Genomic DNA, 17617 nt, shown 5'->3' on the forward strand with positions numbered 1-17617 from the left:
ACTTTTTTTTTTATTCAACCTTACCATGACATTGTAACTTGTGCATAAAAGCGGACATCGAAAATCGTCTCTTCCTGCACTATTGGGCTTGCGCACTGACCCTGTTAAAGTGTAAATGCAGTTTGATCGCCGGTTATGCAAAGTTTAATGGCAGAATTGAACAACTGTAGACTTTACTTTCTACTCCAGCCTGTAAAGCGGAAAAGAATAAATTGGACCCTAGAAGTCGTCAGTTTGCCGAGTGATTTGTAGTATTAGAATTTTTATTGTCGGTTTTACGAGATTTGCTGATATACGTGTACAGTAGACTGCAGCTTTACACAAAACACTAACTTTTACAGCGTCATTTTAGCCACACATGAGCAGGGCATGTGATCTGAGTAGCCAATAGCCACTCGAAGGACATTTAACTTAGGGCATAGATAAACTAATATTCTATTCATCAGCTCTATCATTAACTTTTAAACTACATATAAAATACACCATCTTTAGTCTTTTTCATCTGGTAATACAATGTCTGCTGTGCTGTATGGCAGACAGACACCTTGTGACGACAGAGGTAAACAAAAATAAAGTACATGCGATTTAATCTTGCAGAAAATACTCGAAACAGCCACAGGACGCTGGCTAAAAGATAATTTCAGCGATCTCAGCTGATTCTCTCAATCAAGCTACAATACTTCTCTATCAAGCTCACTGTACTTTTATTTTCTTTGGGACACTGGCCGTAAAATGAAACAAGTACACAGTTAAATTTAATCAACATTTATTAATTTAATCACATTCGACCATCATAAAAAGTGACTATTGCTGCGGACTACCTTGTATTTTTTTTTTGCTTATGTTTATTAACTGCGTTTCGGAGAATAGGTAATTGTTGAGAATTTCCAGCCGCAATACACCACCAATTAGTCTACACGCACAGTAATTAAGACACATCGCAAGTGCACTGTTTTGCTTCTATTATTAATTAAGAGTGTTCGCAATACATTCCAAATAATCCATTCTATTAGGCAGTTCATGTTGTTGGGTGTAATCACAAATACTAAATAAAATCAACAAACTAAATTAATCACGATTTCATTTTAGGTTTTCCTCCTATTAAAAAGCAATAAAGTCTTTATTCAAAATGGCTATTTCTTCTTGGATATTGCAACTTTCCGCTTTTAAAGGGAGTTGCAAAATTCTATACGAAGGGTTGATAGCTATATTTGCTAGAGTGCGATCGAAAAGGTTAAAATGATGCACACGGACCTCATTAGAAACAAAATGTTGAATTAAGGCTCGAAAAAATTTCAAAAACTGGTGGACTGTTTTCACCAAACTAACCATTAATGTGCTGGAGGATTCAATCAGATCAACACGTATAACAGTGGAATTGGCACAAACTGAATGACGTTCTGCTCTGAGGCCAAAGGGGTAAAGTTACTTGGTCTCTTTCTCTGTTGTGTCCTGCTCAGGTTCTTCCTGTTCTTTCTTGACCTCTTCCCCCTCGTCGTCGTTTCGAGAGGTTGGGAATTTGTCCTTGTTGTTCTCTTTTTTCCATTTCATTCTCCTGTTTTGAAACCAAATCTTCACCTGTCTCTCAGTCAGTCCCAGAGCATGAGAAACTTCGATCCTCCGCTTTCGGGTCAGATACGGATTGAACAGGAATTCTTTCTCCAGTTCCAGGGTCTGGAATCGGCTGTAAGTTTGCCTGCCTCTGCGTCTACCAGGCGCTGCTAAACAACACGAGAAACACAAAAGACAATAAAGATTGGGTGAAAAGCACGCAATCAAACAACGACAGACTAGCCGCAAGGGCAACGATTTTTTGCTTTGCTCGGTAACGTTACATAAAGAAAGTGTTCCTATGTAAAGTCGACTATATTACAGATAGCATCAAACACCTTGGCGGCAGAACTGAGCAGTAAAACGTGAGATGGAAGCTAATTTTAATATATCCAACCTTGAGGTCTCATCCAGGGGAACATTTGAGTAGGAGACGAGTTCTGATTTAAGTGCTCTGGTTCTTCGCCAATATTACTGCTAGACGATTTACAGTCAGGATATTGTACCAGATCGGCCTCTTGCTGTGTCGTAAAAATTTGCTGTCTTTGTAAGTTATCGTATCCGTAAAATTTAGAGGGGTCACCGTGACACGTAATTCCACAAGGATTCTGTTGAAAGCCAGTGTTAGGAAGGGCTGCTGTCCCATGATGGTAAAATTCTTGAACTTGAGCTGGGTGCTGGAAGCTCGCGCCGCTGCTGGGACCATAGACCACAGCGTGTCTAGTAGTCACGTCCTGTGGAAACCGGCAGTCGTAGTAAGTGGGACTTAGGGCTTCTCCTGGCTTGTACTTGGAATAGAATGGATTTACAAAATATGAACTCATCTGTGCAGACTCTAGAATGGCCAATGAATATAAACAAAATAAAGGTTAAACAATACTGTTTAACAGTGATGTTATTGGGTTGCCCGGTCTACACAGTGTTCATGATGGCAATGCAGGTCCAGTGTGCACTGATGCCCCGTGGAACATACTCGCTAATACTGTAGGTGCACCACTGCTTCACTGCTTTGACTGCTTCACTTTGAAACCGCTGATCAGTTGTAAGCCAGCTGAAGAGATCTTTGACTGCCGTTTACAGTAACTGCCTTCACAGACAACACGTCTGTGCTGAGAAATGATATTTTTTAAAAAGTAGAGGGCATACAGATCGGGGGAAAAAGATAACATGCGGATTAATATATTCAGCACCCTCTCATTACAATTAGGCGGGCCGCATCACAGAAAACATGAAATACGTGCGCCACTCAGCTGAAGAGAAATGAAGCTGGCCCGGTTACAGCACAGCAATTAGATTTCAGAACACAACAAGGTGAGACTGGTCTCAAGGTCAAGACATAGTCAAAAATGGGCAATGGGGGATGGGGAGGCTAGAGGGCTAAAAGGTTAAAGTTAGAATTAACATTAGGGATTATTTGGTCCTGGCTCTTTCTGTAAATCTTGTAGAATCCGCTTGCGCCTGTCACACTGTCTGCCTGTTTAGCTTACACACACACACACATACACACACACACACACACACACACACACACACACACGCGCACACGTAAACTCACAACTCGCACACACGCATATTATATATGCATACACACGCAGACACACAAAACATACACATCTATATGTGTGTATATATATCTATATATTTGTGTGTGTGTGTTTTCTTATTATGTTTATATAGGCACATTGGCGCACGGATACCTGTCCTTTACGTATAAACTGATGTGAGTCGGCTGTAGTTATTACTATTATTAGGTCTAAATAAAAAGCAGATGCACAAAATAATTGATGCCTGCTTAAAATAAACCATTCTTATCAACTAGCATTAGTATGCTTTATGAAACAATGTGCCTACGAAAAGCGAGGAGAAAGAGTTATCCTTGCCCCAGATAAAAAATATGCTCGCTTGACTGAAACTTAGAGGTTAATTGCTAGCTAATGAAAATCATGCTTGTGAATACAGTTTCCATCATTTCACCCTTGGTAGACGTCATTGCCGAGAACAGCAGCTCGGATCTGCAGGGCAAAACTAAGTTTGCAGCTTGTGGTTGAAATTTCAGCACGAGCTCTAAAATCGGGGGGGAAAAAAACAAGTCTGAGATGATAGTCATCGGGTCCCGAGTTCAGGAGTTGCTAAGGAATGAACCGAATCCCATCCACCGCCCCCCCCCCCAACACCACCACTACCACTTTGCCCCCTTCTCCAATTCAAATGACTGCGCTTAAAGTTTAATCCAAAAGAGTGCTTGATCTGGTGAAACATGAATTCACCAGTGAACTTTGTTCCTCACGCTCCGGTGGTTGTCTCAACCCACAGAATACTGCAGGGAAATAAAATTAGCAATACTTTCACTAACTGCTAACCAAAAGAATTCAAATTCTTCCTCAATGCATGCACTGTATGTTCGTTCAAAGTAGACACAACCAGTCATTTAAGTATAATATTTAATGGACCGCTGCAACTATGTTCCTTTTCTGCGTTTATTCCATTTATAGGAAACAGAAATACAGATGATGATTCGCAATTTAAAACACGATTCTTCTTCGCGTGATTATAACAAAAAACATTCCCACTTTTAAAGGTAGAAATAGGCATAAACGCGATATTTTGTTCAACTTTAACCTGTATTGTCGACAAGAGACACTTGGTCGCAGCCTCAGTTAAATTCTCCGGTAAACCACTTTCCAGTATAATGAATATATATAAATTTGTATTACAAAATAGACTGCATATTAATTTTGTTCCGTGTATTTGTGTGTGTGCATTTGATTTTGCCGAGATCTGTAGATTACCGCAACGTTTGCTTAGTTTGAGCAAATTTATTTGAAAGCGTAAATTCAATGAAGATAATTTCTCCGATGCTCTCTTTATATAAACCATTCAAATCAAATTAATATTTTAAAATTCAGATCCGTTAGGCTGCGTAAATGCGCACACAATAAATTTATTTTGACAATATTATCATTTTTCTGCCTTCTAAAAAGATTTATTCAAAAGGTGGTCATCAAAACTCCTAAAAATAAAGCGAATACTGATCTGGGTTTCCTGAATAATTCTCCTAATGATAATCGGCACACAAATGGAAAATGTAATTATTTCCAATTAAACAGTGCTGCTAGGCATGTTTTTAAGGTAACGCATTGAAACAAAATTTAGAAAGGTAATCAGCCGTGAGCCTTTCTGTCGGAATCTTAGGAAAGGATGTTTTTGTTCAAAATTCATTTCCAAACGGAGATTGTAATTTAAAATGCATCTGAAGATTTTATTCCCTTTGTTTTAATGCTCAGCAGCGTTTTAATTGAAGTTGGTTTATTCCGGGACACGTCCCCGCGGCAAGACCGTACGACGTTTAGTCAGTGAGTGCTATATGGTTTATTCTACTTTACTTTAAAAACCTGCATCTGCTGCAGGGAGTTGAAAAACGTTTCATAAATAAATAGGAACTTTTACATTTTTTGAAAGAAGCGTTTTTGTTGGAAAATTAATAAATCCACCGTCAAGCGAAGCCTTAAAAATCGTGAAAACTGCCTCCATTTGTTTTACTCATCAACGGCTGAAATACACGAAAAAAATTCAAAAATAATCATACGGATTGTTATTTGTAACTGTTAGGTAGCTCAAATTGTGCGCTATTTATTGTAATGCTGCTGCATTGCATTTTCAGTATTATTTACAACTAACGTTTTTTATTAAAACTGAAGAAGAACAAAAAGTTAGATTATTCTTTTTCTCGTCTCCCACACTAATGTATTTCACATCTATCGTGCCGACCTCATCCGTAGTATAATCCTGGGTCCATTGCAGAAAGATCACGTTTTAGAATTTCGCCGAATGAACACCGTTAGAACAAAGGCACGAGCAAGCAGAATTAATGGGGAATTTTATGATAAAAATTTGAAATTATTATTACTTACAACAGGTGTGCATTGTTCTAAAATATGTCTATTTTATTCTTATAATTGCTTTGATATAGAAAGCTTCTGTAATGTAATCAGTTAATGATACATTCCATGAAGTTATTTCGATTCTTTAATATTCAAACGAACGCAAGTTCTCGTTTTTAATTTCCAACTATTTTGTGAGTCTATAATTTTAATGGGAAATTTATTTTGAAGATCTTCTGAAAAATCAGTGTTTAACTCGTAATATTTTCCAAATATGAAAAAAAGAGTCCTATGAAAAAAAAGGACTCCTTGGCTTTTAACCTTTTTATATTTTTCTGTTGTCACTGCTTCCAATTTGGTAAAATGGAGCGACGGCGCTCCCCGGTGGTGAATCGTATGCATTACAGCTAGGTTGGGAAACGGGATACTTTTGTTCATTTTTAAAAGTCAACCCCTTAAGAATAAATTTAAATGATGAAGTAAAAATGAAACTTAAAGAGAGCCACAACGGATATCAATGGGTGCCAGAAATAGTTCTATGTAAATTGTCATTGAAACTCCGAATTTCTTCTACTCTGTACCATACTAGACGTTGGCTTTCAAGATTTTACAAGAAAACTCTTGACAAGGAAGTTCAAAAGTTAGGTGATTATTTGCAAATCCATTCGATTGTTATTGGACAGAACGTTTTCGACTACTGTATATATTTCATTGACATGCCTGCTCAAAACAACTTTTCCGCTAATTTTCTATGGTATTATTTTACAAGCTAGAAAATATATTTGTTTTCCTATAAAATGGAAAATAGGGTTGAAGAAAACGGTGGGTGTAAGGAGATATATGTGATTGCATATGCATACGCAGACAATGAGAGGCATAAAGGAACCCTATTAAGGACTATTTAAATCTGGAAACATCTAAATATGCTGTTCTATAGGCTGCCATAGCGCGTCATCGGATGTGCTCCATTGCTGCCGTCAGAACCTTCTCTGAATTTGTAAATTGTTGTGAACGTTTGCGCGAGAAGTCAGGAATATTTATCTGGAGGTTGCAAAATGGGGGAAAAGGGATCATGAAACGTGAGACCCAGTGAAAGGAATTTAGTTTGATTCAATTTTATTTTAACTCTCTCAATTTGTTACCAAATTCTAGTATAATTCATGTGCATTTTACATAACAAAATGCATTTTGCGTGTAGAGATAAGTTTCTTTGTGTGTCTTGCTTCCTATTACAGGCTCTTCCGTTAATTAAACGTGCAGATTCCACGTTATGTTTATCTAATTGGACATAGTGACCAATATTTTATGTAAATCTACTTTATAGTGAGTGTACTGCGCTGACTTTCTTGCATATATGGTTGGGAATAGTTAGTAATTTGTCCAGATTTAAGTGACAAGGCGGAATTGATTGTCTTCATCTCTTTAACTAGTGTCTGCATTTTATTTGTTACCAGCAGACAAAAACAGTGAATTGGTTCATTTCAAAGAAGACCGTAATTACACGAAGAAAACCATAAAGCCATTAAGACGTCTAGCCGGTTGTGGGATTTATCGTATCCCGTTCCTTCCTGTTTTCAAAGTACTGTACGCAAAATTGTGGCAATAGATGGCGTTGCAATTCAACACCTCTGGAAGCGGCATTTTTTTTCAGGGAACTTTTCCGAAAAGAATACGGTTCTAATTTAAGAAGTTCTCGCCATTGTTTCTAGGGAAATATCGAACTGAGGCAGTGACGTGGAACGAGACGAAGCTTTCGAACTATTTGTGCTTCGAGGCCATTTATCGGTTTATTCAACCTCAATCTTATACAGTGTCCTTTGTACTTATAGCCTGATTTTACTAATGTAACATATGTAAATGTGACAACGAATAATGCTATTCGATCTGTAGATTAATAATATTCATTTAAAAAGACTGCTCAAACGGAAAGGGAGAAAATATAGAAAACCTATCAACAGTAGATAAAGGTTTGACTAAGAGACAGTCAAGTGACTTTAAGCAACACCAGCGCATGTGCTAAATAAATATATGTATTGGTTTGATTAAAAACGACGAGTGACTATACCTAAAAAACGAAAGTGCATCGGTATGCATTTAGTTGATAGTTTCTAATTGCCACATGTACAAAGTCCAAGGGATCTGAACAGACTTTATAACTTATGCTAACAAACAACCCATTTCAATCAGAACGCTAAAGCGAGAGTGCTTGTAGAAAACCGTTTTTGTGTTATCTTGATAATACTATCTAATCAGCAACCGTGAGTACTTTAAACGTAAAACTAAGATAAGGTGTTATGCCAAACTAACGGAATAGTTAAGGTCCTCCTACTATGTTCAGCTGTTGGCTTCTAGAGAGCGTTATCGAATCCTAAATGATGTTTTACCTTGGCAGAAAACCTGAAATGTCCATAAACATTTTATTGTTATTGACCAAAAGTGAGGTACAAACCAGCGTACTGAAGTGGCACATTCCTCTTTTATTTATAGCATTTTGACGTTTGTAGAACAGTATAATTTTATTGTCACATCTGAGATGGCTATTAAATAACGTAGAGAATCAGGAGTAAATCAGAAAGTACGTGAAATTCTATTTCCTTATTAATTACAATGGATTTGACTTATGTAATGGTTCAAAGTAACTTGCTCTTTATAAGAGCGTTCACATCGACGCCATTGGCTCAGCATTAACGCAATTCGTATTCACGTCGCTAAAACAAACTTGATTCAGATTGTCCAAAACGCACAAAAAAGATTCCCACAGTCACAGGAAAAATAACAAAATTTAAACAACTTCTATTTATTTGTGTTCTTTAGTCAAAATGCCTATTGTTCAATGACACTTAAGTTATTCGAGGATTAGACATCTTTCCAGAGTGACCGTGATACCTTTGCTAAGTTAACCTGAAATATTATAAATAAATATTACATTGCCTTTATCAGCACAGTGATAGTCTCATTCTATCGGGAGTTAACCATGATGTACAACGTTTGCATTACATTCCACAGAAAACTGGCATTAAAACTGCATAAAATGACATTGTATTGCTTCCCTCTAAATTTATACCTAAACATTATTCTAGCAATACAGCAGAAACACGGAATTTTACACGTTGCACATCTAAGCAAAATGCTCAAACGTGCGTGTTAATGTCTATATCAAACAAAAGTATCTTAACAATGTCGTCAAAGTTCTAACGTAATACAACTAACGTGCTGACATCAGTTTAAATTTTGTTTAATGTAACCCATAGCAGCAAATCAGGGACAGTCACTAAATAAAAGGCAGTTGTTTAAACACGAGATTGTTCTGGAACAGTACAACACTGGGAACATAGACCGTGCTTCGAATACACCAAGCACCACCAGATGGACAAAACACATTTTACAAGTCTGTACGGTTTTCAGATCTATGCAACGAACGGTCAATCACGACTCTTCGTTATTTTTCACTCTGTTCATCTTTTTCATTTTCATTCTTCTGTTTTGAAACCAAATTTTTACTTGGCGCTCGGTAAGATTCAGAATCCTAGCAACTTCATAGCGGCGGTCTCTGGTAAGATACATATTAAATAAAAACTCCTTTTCCAATTCAAGCGTCTGGTACTTGGTGTAAGGGCAACGTTTCTTCCTGGTAGAGCGAGCGTGGATCCAATTTATTGCTGGATGATCTGCAAGTCAGAAATAAACAACAGTTAAATTGCGGTTGGCTTCTGAATACCTTTCGTGGGATTTCAGACTCCCAAGAATCACCACAAACTCAATAAAATTATTAAAAGTTACAGTACTATTTTCTTGCTGAGGAGTTGTCAAGTTCAGGACAATAATGTTGAGAATTCTGAGCATCTGCCTGCAGTAGATTCGACAATATCTAGACTTGGCTTACCATCAAAAATAAACAAAACGCTATGATGGAAGTAATTAAAAACACAATTACTCTAAATTGGTTTTTAAAATGTGCATTTTATCTTTGAATTTCGGAAAGCCCTGTCAAATTCAGTGAGGAGCAGTGCGCCAACCTGAAAATAAGGTTTTGCAGTCTCGTGCAAATTTGTGTGTAAAAAATTCTCTATAAATGATATAAACTTTTTACTGCTGACTGCGGCTTTTCAGACTTGGGCAGGAGTCTAGACATTTTTATAGGTTTGTAAGACCATCAGCTTTGCACACTCGGGTCTACAGGTTCGGGTTGTAAATCAAGCTGCAATTCTTACACTTACTTGGGTCAAGTCGCCGGGGTTTCTCCTCCTTGTGCTCACTGCTGGTCGTAGTCTCGGAGCTGGTGCAGCCAAGCTCCTTGGGAAGCTTCTCCCTGCTCTCTGGGTAGGAACTGCACGTGAATTCGGGCAGACTGAGGGTCTGCAGCTCATAGGAAGAGCATTCAGTCCTCTTGGCCGCCAGAGTTTCTGGCTTGATCCCGTAATGCCGGCCGTTGGGATGGAATCCGGGCAGTGAGACTGAAGTGGAGAGGGGTTCTAACCATGAGCGCGGGTATCTGGAATCTGCAGCTCCAATGTGCGACTGATGCATATAAGGATGATAAATCCCTGCAACGGCGCCAGAGGATTGTGGATGAACGGGAGGCCAAGGATTGGAAAACACGGTTGATTTGGGGGTAAAACTGCAGGAGGAGAAATCTGAACTGTCTGTTACACCTGATGGCCTTGAAGCTGTGCTGTGGGCTCCTTGTGCATATCTCGCCGCGTACAAGTCCTCTGACTCCTGCCCTATCAAAGAATCAACATAATAATTGTGTATGGTGCCACCGGTCGACATTTTAGGCTCTCTCGCTTTCATAGAAAAGGTTACACTGGGAAGTGTATCTGATACCTTCACTCAGAACAATCATAGTATTTTGCCGACTACAGCCGCAGCTATTGGTTGCGCGACTCACGTGATTGTATTTACCAATACAGTGAGTAAATCAATCCGCTCATCAGTGTGACCACATATGGGCCTAGACCTGCTTTATGAGAAATAAAATATTATATTGTCAGTGGAACTAAAAAGATCACACGATTAAGAACGTTGGAAACCTTCTTCTGGGGTTAGAAGAACAAACTCTCCATGTGCAGTTAAAAAAAATCTTCTGGAGAAACTGGGGACTATTTTTCCCCGTAAGCTAATTAATGTCTGTCACTCATTTCATAATCAGCAGCGAGTAGTCCATGATCTATGTCAAAAGCAAATACCTATTATCTTAGTGCAATAATGCGGCACGAAAACACCTTCGAGGTACGTTGGTGTTTCTATATTGTATATATATATACCCCGTTTAGATGAGAGCGTTTACAGATCATTGACTAACGTCTCCCATAAAAGGAGCAACGACATATTGTAGGATGCAGGAGTTGAACATTTCGCTTAAAGTCTTGACTATATGAAAGAGCTGTTTTATTTTCCCCATTTCGATTCTTCCTCTGATACTTTCAGTTTTAAATATCACCACATTTTGTAGTAAACGGGTCCTCCCCTGTTTTAAAGTCTATACTCAGAAGCTACTATAAATGTTTTTATGTCTATCAATAAAAATTTTATGAGGTGTATTTGATTATACATTAATGTGTCTTTAATAAAACAGGCCTCCTTTGGCATTGTAAAGTATGTTTAATCAACACTAGGCGCCGAAATATTCCCACAAAGGTGCAATATTCCTCCTTATAAATATGCTTCTAGTATATCGCCTGTTAATAGCAGTTCAGTGTCCCATTGTACACAAAAGAGGAGAATAATGTCGAAGTCATAAACGCGCATCACCAGTTCCTGTGCCATGTTTCATGTCTCTCGCTGGGTGATACAATAGAGAAATTGGGGTGAGTCGATGAGTAAAGTTCGGCAAGATTGAGCTCGGAGCTTTTAAAGATGACAGGCATTAAACAGTTGGAGATGGACAGCGTATTTCTACAGAAAACATCTCAGTGACGGTCCTCCGTGACGAAATAAAATGGGCGAGACTTCGTTTATGAGACGAAGGAGTACATTTAGATTTACATTTCAGAAGCTACAGTATATTTCCAGGTTAATGTTTTCCTGTTTCACATTGAACTTTATTTATTTTTTATTGCATGACCGGGAACTGCAATCTTGGCATTCAGTATAGAGCCAGTAACACAGCTAACCTCGGGAGGTTTCAGAAAGAAAAATAGATTTCACTGGAAGGGGGGAAAAAACACAACTGTATGCGTGTGTTTTGCGTGTGCGTATGTTTGCGAGCAGAGGCGTTATTGCTTAATGTTTGTTCCAACAAGCGAAAAAAAATTCAAAGGTCATAACGAAAGACCAAAATCCTCTCCAGTTTGAATTGCTATATTGTATTCCTGCCCATGGTACACTTTATACACTTAAGGCCCTGTAAGAAGTTTATAGTCAGTAAAGAAGACCCAACTTTGATATTTAGTTTGCCACTCAATTCAGCCCGTTCATATTCTGAAATAACCATCTTGCCGAATGTTGACTGCAAATAATTCTGTGCTTGAGGAGGCTAACTGATGGAATGCCAGCCCCTCCAAGTATCACTTGTTTACTGCGTAATAATTTATTCAAGGCAGTTGATCCGTGCAATTTGCAGAAAACGTATTTTATTCCTTTTCTGGCGTGTCTTTCAGAATTAAACATGAATTGCGCATATTGATAAATGTAGCGCTCGCCGTATCTGAAGCGTGGATTAAATTTGTTTTCGCTTAGTTAATTAAAAATAAGCTTTAAGTGGAGTTAATTGTTTACCACATTCATATTTGAAATTTTTCTGTAGTTCGTATAATTATTTTAGTTAAAGGGCATATTCTTTCGTTGGCTGCCATTTTGTTACACGCCAAGTAAAACTTTGTTTTCTAAAGAGTTAAAGTTTAGCGATGAAATACTCGATGAATAATAAGGTAGAGATGTGCAATTATGTTGCAATATAGAGAACAGAAGCAGTACTGCCAATTAGTCTATAATCTTATACTGAGCAGGATTCTACAAAGCACAACTCGGTACATATATCACTTTTAAAATTCTAGTTATTATGGAGGAAAATTCGACTGTTAATAAGTTTAAATTTACTAAAAAGGACACCGTTTTGCTTAATTCTTCATTTCAATATAGAGAATCAAGAATTAGTAATAAATTGGATAGACTTTTTTCTTGTCCCCTCATGTAGAACAAACTGAGTGACTATAACTTACCTAGTATTAGTGGGAGGGTATGTTGAAGAAAGTGTTATTAGTCGAAAAACGTGTTGTTCTAAACAGGCATGCAAATGTTCAGACTTTGATTCAAATTGTGTAAAATTAATATTTTCTTTCACAGTTCATGATTAATCTGATTGGTGAGTTAGATTTGGTTTCAGTTTCTGTACTATGTTTTAGTGCTGCCCGTGTACACATAGTAATTTTAAATGTTTCTCAGTTTTGTCGTGTTTAACCCGCAATAATCGTATGCACCACCGCTAGTTTGTTCGATTTATCAAGTTTATAGCATATATGACACCAACGTTTTATCGGAGTTATTGTATTTTCGACTTTAATTAAAACAGAGATCTCTGTGTTTTCATGATATTGAATGTACGAACCTATTGCAGTGAAATGCCTTTATTCAAAAATGATGCACATGATTAAACATAGATGTTAATTTGTCTGTAAAAGCGCTTTATTGATTGGTTTGGACCTTTTTGACAAAAGGAATGCAACGAATTAAACCGTTATCCCTTGTTCCCTTTTACCCATTCTGATTTACAGTTTGATTTGCTTCTAAATGTGCTGAGAAATTCTATTTCATAGATGCATTATAATCATAAAGGCATGCGTTAGAAGTATCATGATGTCTAACCTTGTCACTAAAAGTATTATTTTATTTTATTTGCAGCGGATAATATTTACAGGATGCCACTGTGATTGGACAGAAGAAACGAAAGTATTTCTTAATACTTGATCAAATATTGCAACCAAATGTACTCATATTATTTCTGACCGGATAATATAACGCGAGCAGATGAATTACCATTTACATTGAAAAAGTCGAAAAATCTAGTGCTAGATATGACATATATGTTTACCAATACTAAGGACTCAACGAAAAATGTTTTTATACCATGGTTAAAGTCAAATACAAAAAAAAATCTAGCGGTGAACGTTTTCTTAGTTAATGCATTGAAGTATTATGTAACAGACTAATTCATTATGCAGCAAATGACTTTTTGCACTTCATTCCCAAAACATCAGTTTGGATATTACCAATTTATATTCTGGTAGAGGGGTTAATGCAATAATTATTTAAAAATTCGTATTTATTGAAACACATTTCGGGAGCAGAAAGTAATGTTTTGATAAATAAATGCGCGCAATTATAAATTATGTGCCCTTTACCAAACTGGGCACGCTGCCGGGTCTAATCCTGCTCTTTGGTTTAATTTGAATAGAGAAAACTGCCCTGCGGATTTAATATTGGTCACTTGACCTTCAACTGAACTTTGTTTTATGATGTTTTAGGAAATGTTATGGAATTGCATTATGATATTAAATGCATTAAATTTATTGAACCAAAGACGTGTTTAACTCCGCCATGGACGGCCCCAAGCCCGACTGCGAAAGGGGGAGAGTTGGCGATGGGGCTGCCAACCCCATCCCATAAAAAAACCCAGCGTTACAGAAACGCCAAAAGAAGCTCCAAAGACCTCATCCTGGGAAGAGGAAGGATCTTCAATGGACTCTGCACCTTATAAGACTGAAGGACCGGCGCAGGACAGAGGACACTGCCAAACTGTTGCCGGCGGCCTGTGCCCCAATAGGGGTGATGGACTTAAGAAGAAGAAAGACGTATCTATTGTAATTAAAACATTTTGATTACATTGTCCACATTAACTTAACAATTCTGCCTATAGCCATTAGCAAAGAGTCCCCTACTTGAAAGGGGGTGTAGAGAAGTTGAGATATAATTTAGGACATGCATATAAATAAACGAAATATTACATTACGACTGCATCGCACTTTTCAGAAACCAACCAAAAATGTTTCATCTATAGACCTAAACATTATATTTATAGGACCATGGTTTAAGCATAACTGTAATTAACACGTCAAATCGTGTTCTGATGAACCGTAAAGTTTTCTCAAATTGCACGAAGACCATATCATGTCAAATAGCTTAAGTTTTGCCTACTAACCAAGGTAAGTTGTTAGCCTGATACTCAATAGAACATTCTTAGAAAAATATTCTTGCTAAGGCAAACGTGCTATTGTTCTTTCAGACAACCATTACGCTAAAACATTGAGAACAGAATCATCGACAATATCCCAGAGTGGATAAACAGACTTATTCCACAGTCCCCATTATGAAACTCCCACTGGGTCACGTTCGAATCCGTGTATCACGCTCACGAGAAGGTCAGGTTAGTGGTCAGTTCTCGAATTCGGTTTTCTCTGCTCATTTTCTTCAGCTTCATTCTACGATTTTGAAACCAGATCTTCACTTGTCTATCGGTCAGATTCACGCTCTTGCTTATCTCTAGACGGCGCTCACGAGTCAGATACATATTAAATAAAAACTCTTTCTCTAATTCCAGAGTTTGATGTTTTGTATAAGGACACCTCTTTTTCCTTCCACTATTTGCTGTTAGCCAGTTGCTTATCGGAGCTTTGGCCTCTTCTATCAGAAGTAAGAAACAAGATATGAGATTCTTTAACAATTATGCCTCTTAACACAATTCAATGCATTTAAGTCTCAGCTGATAATATTAAAAGCTAAAAGAGCAACACTGTTAGTTGTACGCAGATTGCAACAATTTAGTAAGCTAATTACTAATAGGCAAATTATTAGAACAATATTGATGTTGTTACAATTCTGAAATATAGTTGATTTAGTAGATAAGACAACATAAAGTATATATTTGGAAAAAGGCAAAAAGTATTAATTTGTTCCGTTTGTGAATCTTCAAATAATTATCTAATTAAAACGAATACTTTGTATTATTAAATGCGAACTAAATACAATGCTATAGGTTACAACGCACCTGTAGGTTTTTCACCAAAAGGTCATTTTTCAACTTCATAACTAAATTTAGCGATTCTTTAGTACTGACAGTACAAATATGCTGACAGTCCCTCTGGAGGTAAATCTTCACATTATACATATCATCGCTGGTTCTTACACCGCAGCTTAATTCGAATTTATGATCAGAAATGGCTAGTAATATTTCAAAGTATTTGAATGGAACTTTATCCCACGGGCTGTAATATATTTAATATAATATATATATTATTTAATATAATATATTTAGGACCACCTAACAATTTTAACAGAGATTGGCACGTGCCATTCAAAACCCCCGATCAGAAATATTGCTAGTAATTCGCATTCCAAAAAAGGAGGATTTAGGTTGTGTCTGAAAGATTAATATGGTTTTAATAAATATTGTCCATGGTACAGAAAGGTTCATATAAATACTGTAGACATCCTGCTATCTGTAGTAGCCTTTACTGTGACATTAACAAATTGCCGGACATTATTTAGCAAAATTTCCAACGTTTCTTCTTAACGCACAATATGTCTTCTTAAAAACAAAATAATTGATCAAATGTATACACCCCCTGCCAAGTATATTGCCACGATGAAGTCCCGCATTTTAATGTCAGTGTAAGCTCTACAATACTGCTGTATTCACATTTAATCTTTCAAATGCTCACCTTCAGCCTCTTTGTCCGACATTTCTGAGCCAGACTCGCCTTCTTTAGCGGTTGCATTGGCCTCCAGTGAACTCGGTTTTGGCTCGGGACTTTCTACATATATTCCCTTAATGGATTCCTGGGCGTTTGGCTTCTCGGTTATTTTCGTTTCCGTTGGAGTCTGGTTGGGCACCTTAAGTTTACTGATGAACCCAGGGCTTGAGTGCGGCACTATATTTGAACTGATCTCTCCGGCGTGATTATAATCCAGACTTTTTTCTAGTGGGTAAGCCTGGCAGAGCCTGAAATAGCCCGGGATGGGAATTTCGGGGTTCTCAATTGAACAGCTTTCGGACACCAGCCTGGGATAGGTAGGAATTGCGGCAGAATTGAGTTTGCCTCGCTTATCAGAATTATACATGCAGCAAGTGCTTTCTTCCTTGATGCTAGTCGGAAAACACGTGGGAATCTGTGGAGTAACAGGTTGCTCAATTCGGCACGGTCTCGAAGGGTCGGCCCAACCATCCACCTGAGATAAATACGGATGGACGCTCATACTCGTATTTTGGTGGGTGATCTCTCCACGTTTGGTCATGGTCGGGAGCAGTCCACAAGTCTGCATTCCGTAAGTTCCCATATCCGTGCTCGACGGCATGTATAGGGAGCTGCTTGAGTAGAAGCTGTCACCCCTGCAAGCACTAATCAGGGAATCTACTAAAAACGAGTTAGTGGTGGGAGAGCTATTGGGACAGGACATTCTGGAGAGCAATTTGAGGAAAGCAGAGGATGTCCTTTGTAAGCTGACATCTCTAACAAAATATTCCCTGTGTAATTGTGGAAGCCTCTGTACAGCCACATGACTACTGAACCAATGGAATTTGAAAGTGGCCTTGAAGCTCTACCTCCCCGTACGTCACATGATCGGCAGGCCGTTGAATTTGATCTTAACTGTGGTCAACAGCGACACCTACAAAACTAATTCAAATGCGGCTCCCGCTCCTTTTCATTGGAATCTGCGCACAAAGCCCGACTAAAATGCTTCAACTCATGCAGATTTCTCTGCCGCCAACAAGAAAATGGTCAAAACTCGGGTTTTGTTCCTTTTGCTAGAAATGCAACAGCATTTAAAAAGAAGTCTATCGTTAAAAACCAATTGCTGAAATATCCGATTCCCGGGAACCGTAGACCTCCTCGCAATGAAACGACTGCAGAGCGGACTTCTGGTACCTTTTGCAGTTCTGGAAAGCGCGAAGGAGTCCATTGTGTGCGGTCATTTTATTTCAATGTAGAACCGGGCCGGCCATGCTGCGCTTTTTTTCTTGAACAAGTGTGTCAATGAATGGGATCAACATTTCCATCCTTATTGGTATTCACCGGTAGATCAGTTGTTCTTGTAGAAACGTATAATCATGTCACAGCTGCAAATATTTAACGATATTTCATTCCAAGGTAAACCAAATCTTCAGGAGAGGTAAAAACAAAATGCCCGCAGCAGAGATTGGGTCTATTTCAAAATCCCACCATAGTGGAAGTCTGTTATTTCTATTA

The 17617-nt window shown here is 38.0% G+C and overlaps 3 protein-coding genes across 4 annotated transcripts; all 3 read right to left on the reverse strand.

Moving 5' to 3' along the window:
- Positions 1-749: 749 nt before the first annotated feature.
- Positions 750-2796, reverse strand: LOC140728439 (homeobox protein Hox-D8). 2 transcript variants are annotated; one of them, XM_073047168.1, is made up of 2 exons: positions 1949-2796; positions 750-1718 (listed from the first exon to the last, which is right to left on the reverse strand). In XM_073047168.1, the coding sequence occupies exons 1-2, from the start codon at positions 2373-2375 to the stop codon at positions 1426-1428; spliced, it is 720 nt and encodes a 239-aa protein (XP_072903269.1). In that variant the 5' UTR covers positions 2376-2796; the 3' UTR covers positions 750-1425. The 2 variants fall into 2 exon arrangements, with proteins under 2 accessions (XP_072903269.1, XP_072903268.1); XM_073047167.1 differs by having other exon boundaries at positions 750-1721; positions 1949-2788.
- Positions 2797-7889: 5093 nt separating this feature from the next.
- LOC140728437 (homeobox protein Hox-D9) lies at positions 7890-12572 on the reverse strand. Its single transcript, XM_073047163.1, has 2 exons — positions 9650-12572; positions 7890-9100 (listed from the first exon to the last, which is right to left on the reverse strand). Exons 1-2 carry the CDS (start codon positions 10224-10226, stop codon positions 8859-8861), a joined length of 819 nt encoding a protein of 272 aa, XP_072903264.1. The 5' UTR covers positions 10227-12572; the 3' UTR covers positions 7890-8858.
- Positions 8893-17309, reverse strand: hoxd10a (homeobox D10a). The gene is made up of 3 exons (XM_073047157.1): positions 16091-17309; positions 12596-15053; positions 8893-9100 (listed from the first exon to the last, which is right to left on the reverse strand). Exons 1-2 carry the CDS (start codon positions 16824-16826, stop codon positions 14782-14784), a joined length of 1008 nt encoding a protein of 335 aa, XP_072903258.1. The 5' UTR covers positions 16827-17309; the 3' UTR covers positions 8893-9100; positions 12596-14781.
- Between the last annotated feature and the right edge of the window lie 308 nt (positions 17310-17617).

Source organism: Hemitrygon akajei, chromosome 5, assembly GCF_048418815.1.
Source record: "Hemitrygon akajei chromosome 5, sHemAka1.3, whole genome shotgun sequence".
Taxonomy (NCBI): Eukaryota; Metazoa; Chordata; class Chondrichthyes; order Myliobatiformes; family Dasyatidae; genus Hemitrygon; species Hemitrygon akajei.

Excerpts from the sequence above, each read along its gene's own strand:
- LOC140728439 (XM_073047167.1), bottom strand. The coding sequence starts at position 2,375 with ATGAGTTCATATTTTGTAAATCCATTCTATTCCAAGTACAAGCCAGGA. Across the intron at positions 1,722-1,948 it reads CCCCTGGATGAGACCTCAAG|CAGCGCCTGGTAGACGCAGA; the intron begins GTTGGATATATT and ends CGTGTTGTTTAG.
- LOC140728437 (XM_073047163.1), bottom strand. The coding sequence starts at position 10,226 with ATGAAAGCGAGAGAGCCTAAAATGTCGACCGGTGGCACCATACACAAT. Across the intron at positions 9,101-9,649 it reads ACCCCGGCGACTTGACCCAA|ATCATCCAGCAATAAATTGG; the intron begins GTAAGTGTAAGA and ends TCTGACTTGCAG.
- hoxd10a (XM_073047157.1), bottom strand. The coding sequence starts at position 16,826 with ATGTCCTGTCCCAATAGCTCTCCCACCACTAACTCGTTTTTAGTAGAT. Across the intron at positions 15,054-16,090 it reads GTCGGACAAAGAGGCTGAAG|AAGAGGCCAAAGCTCCGATA; the intron begins GTGAGCATTTGA and ends TACTTCTGATAG.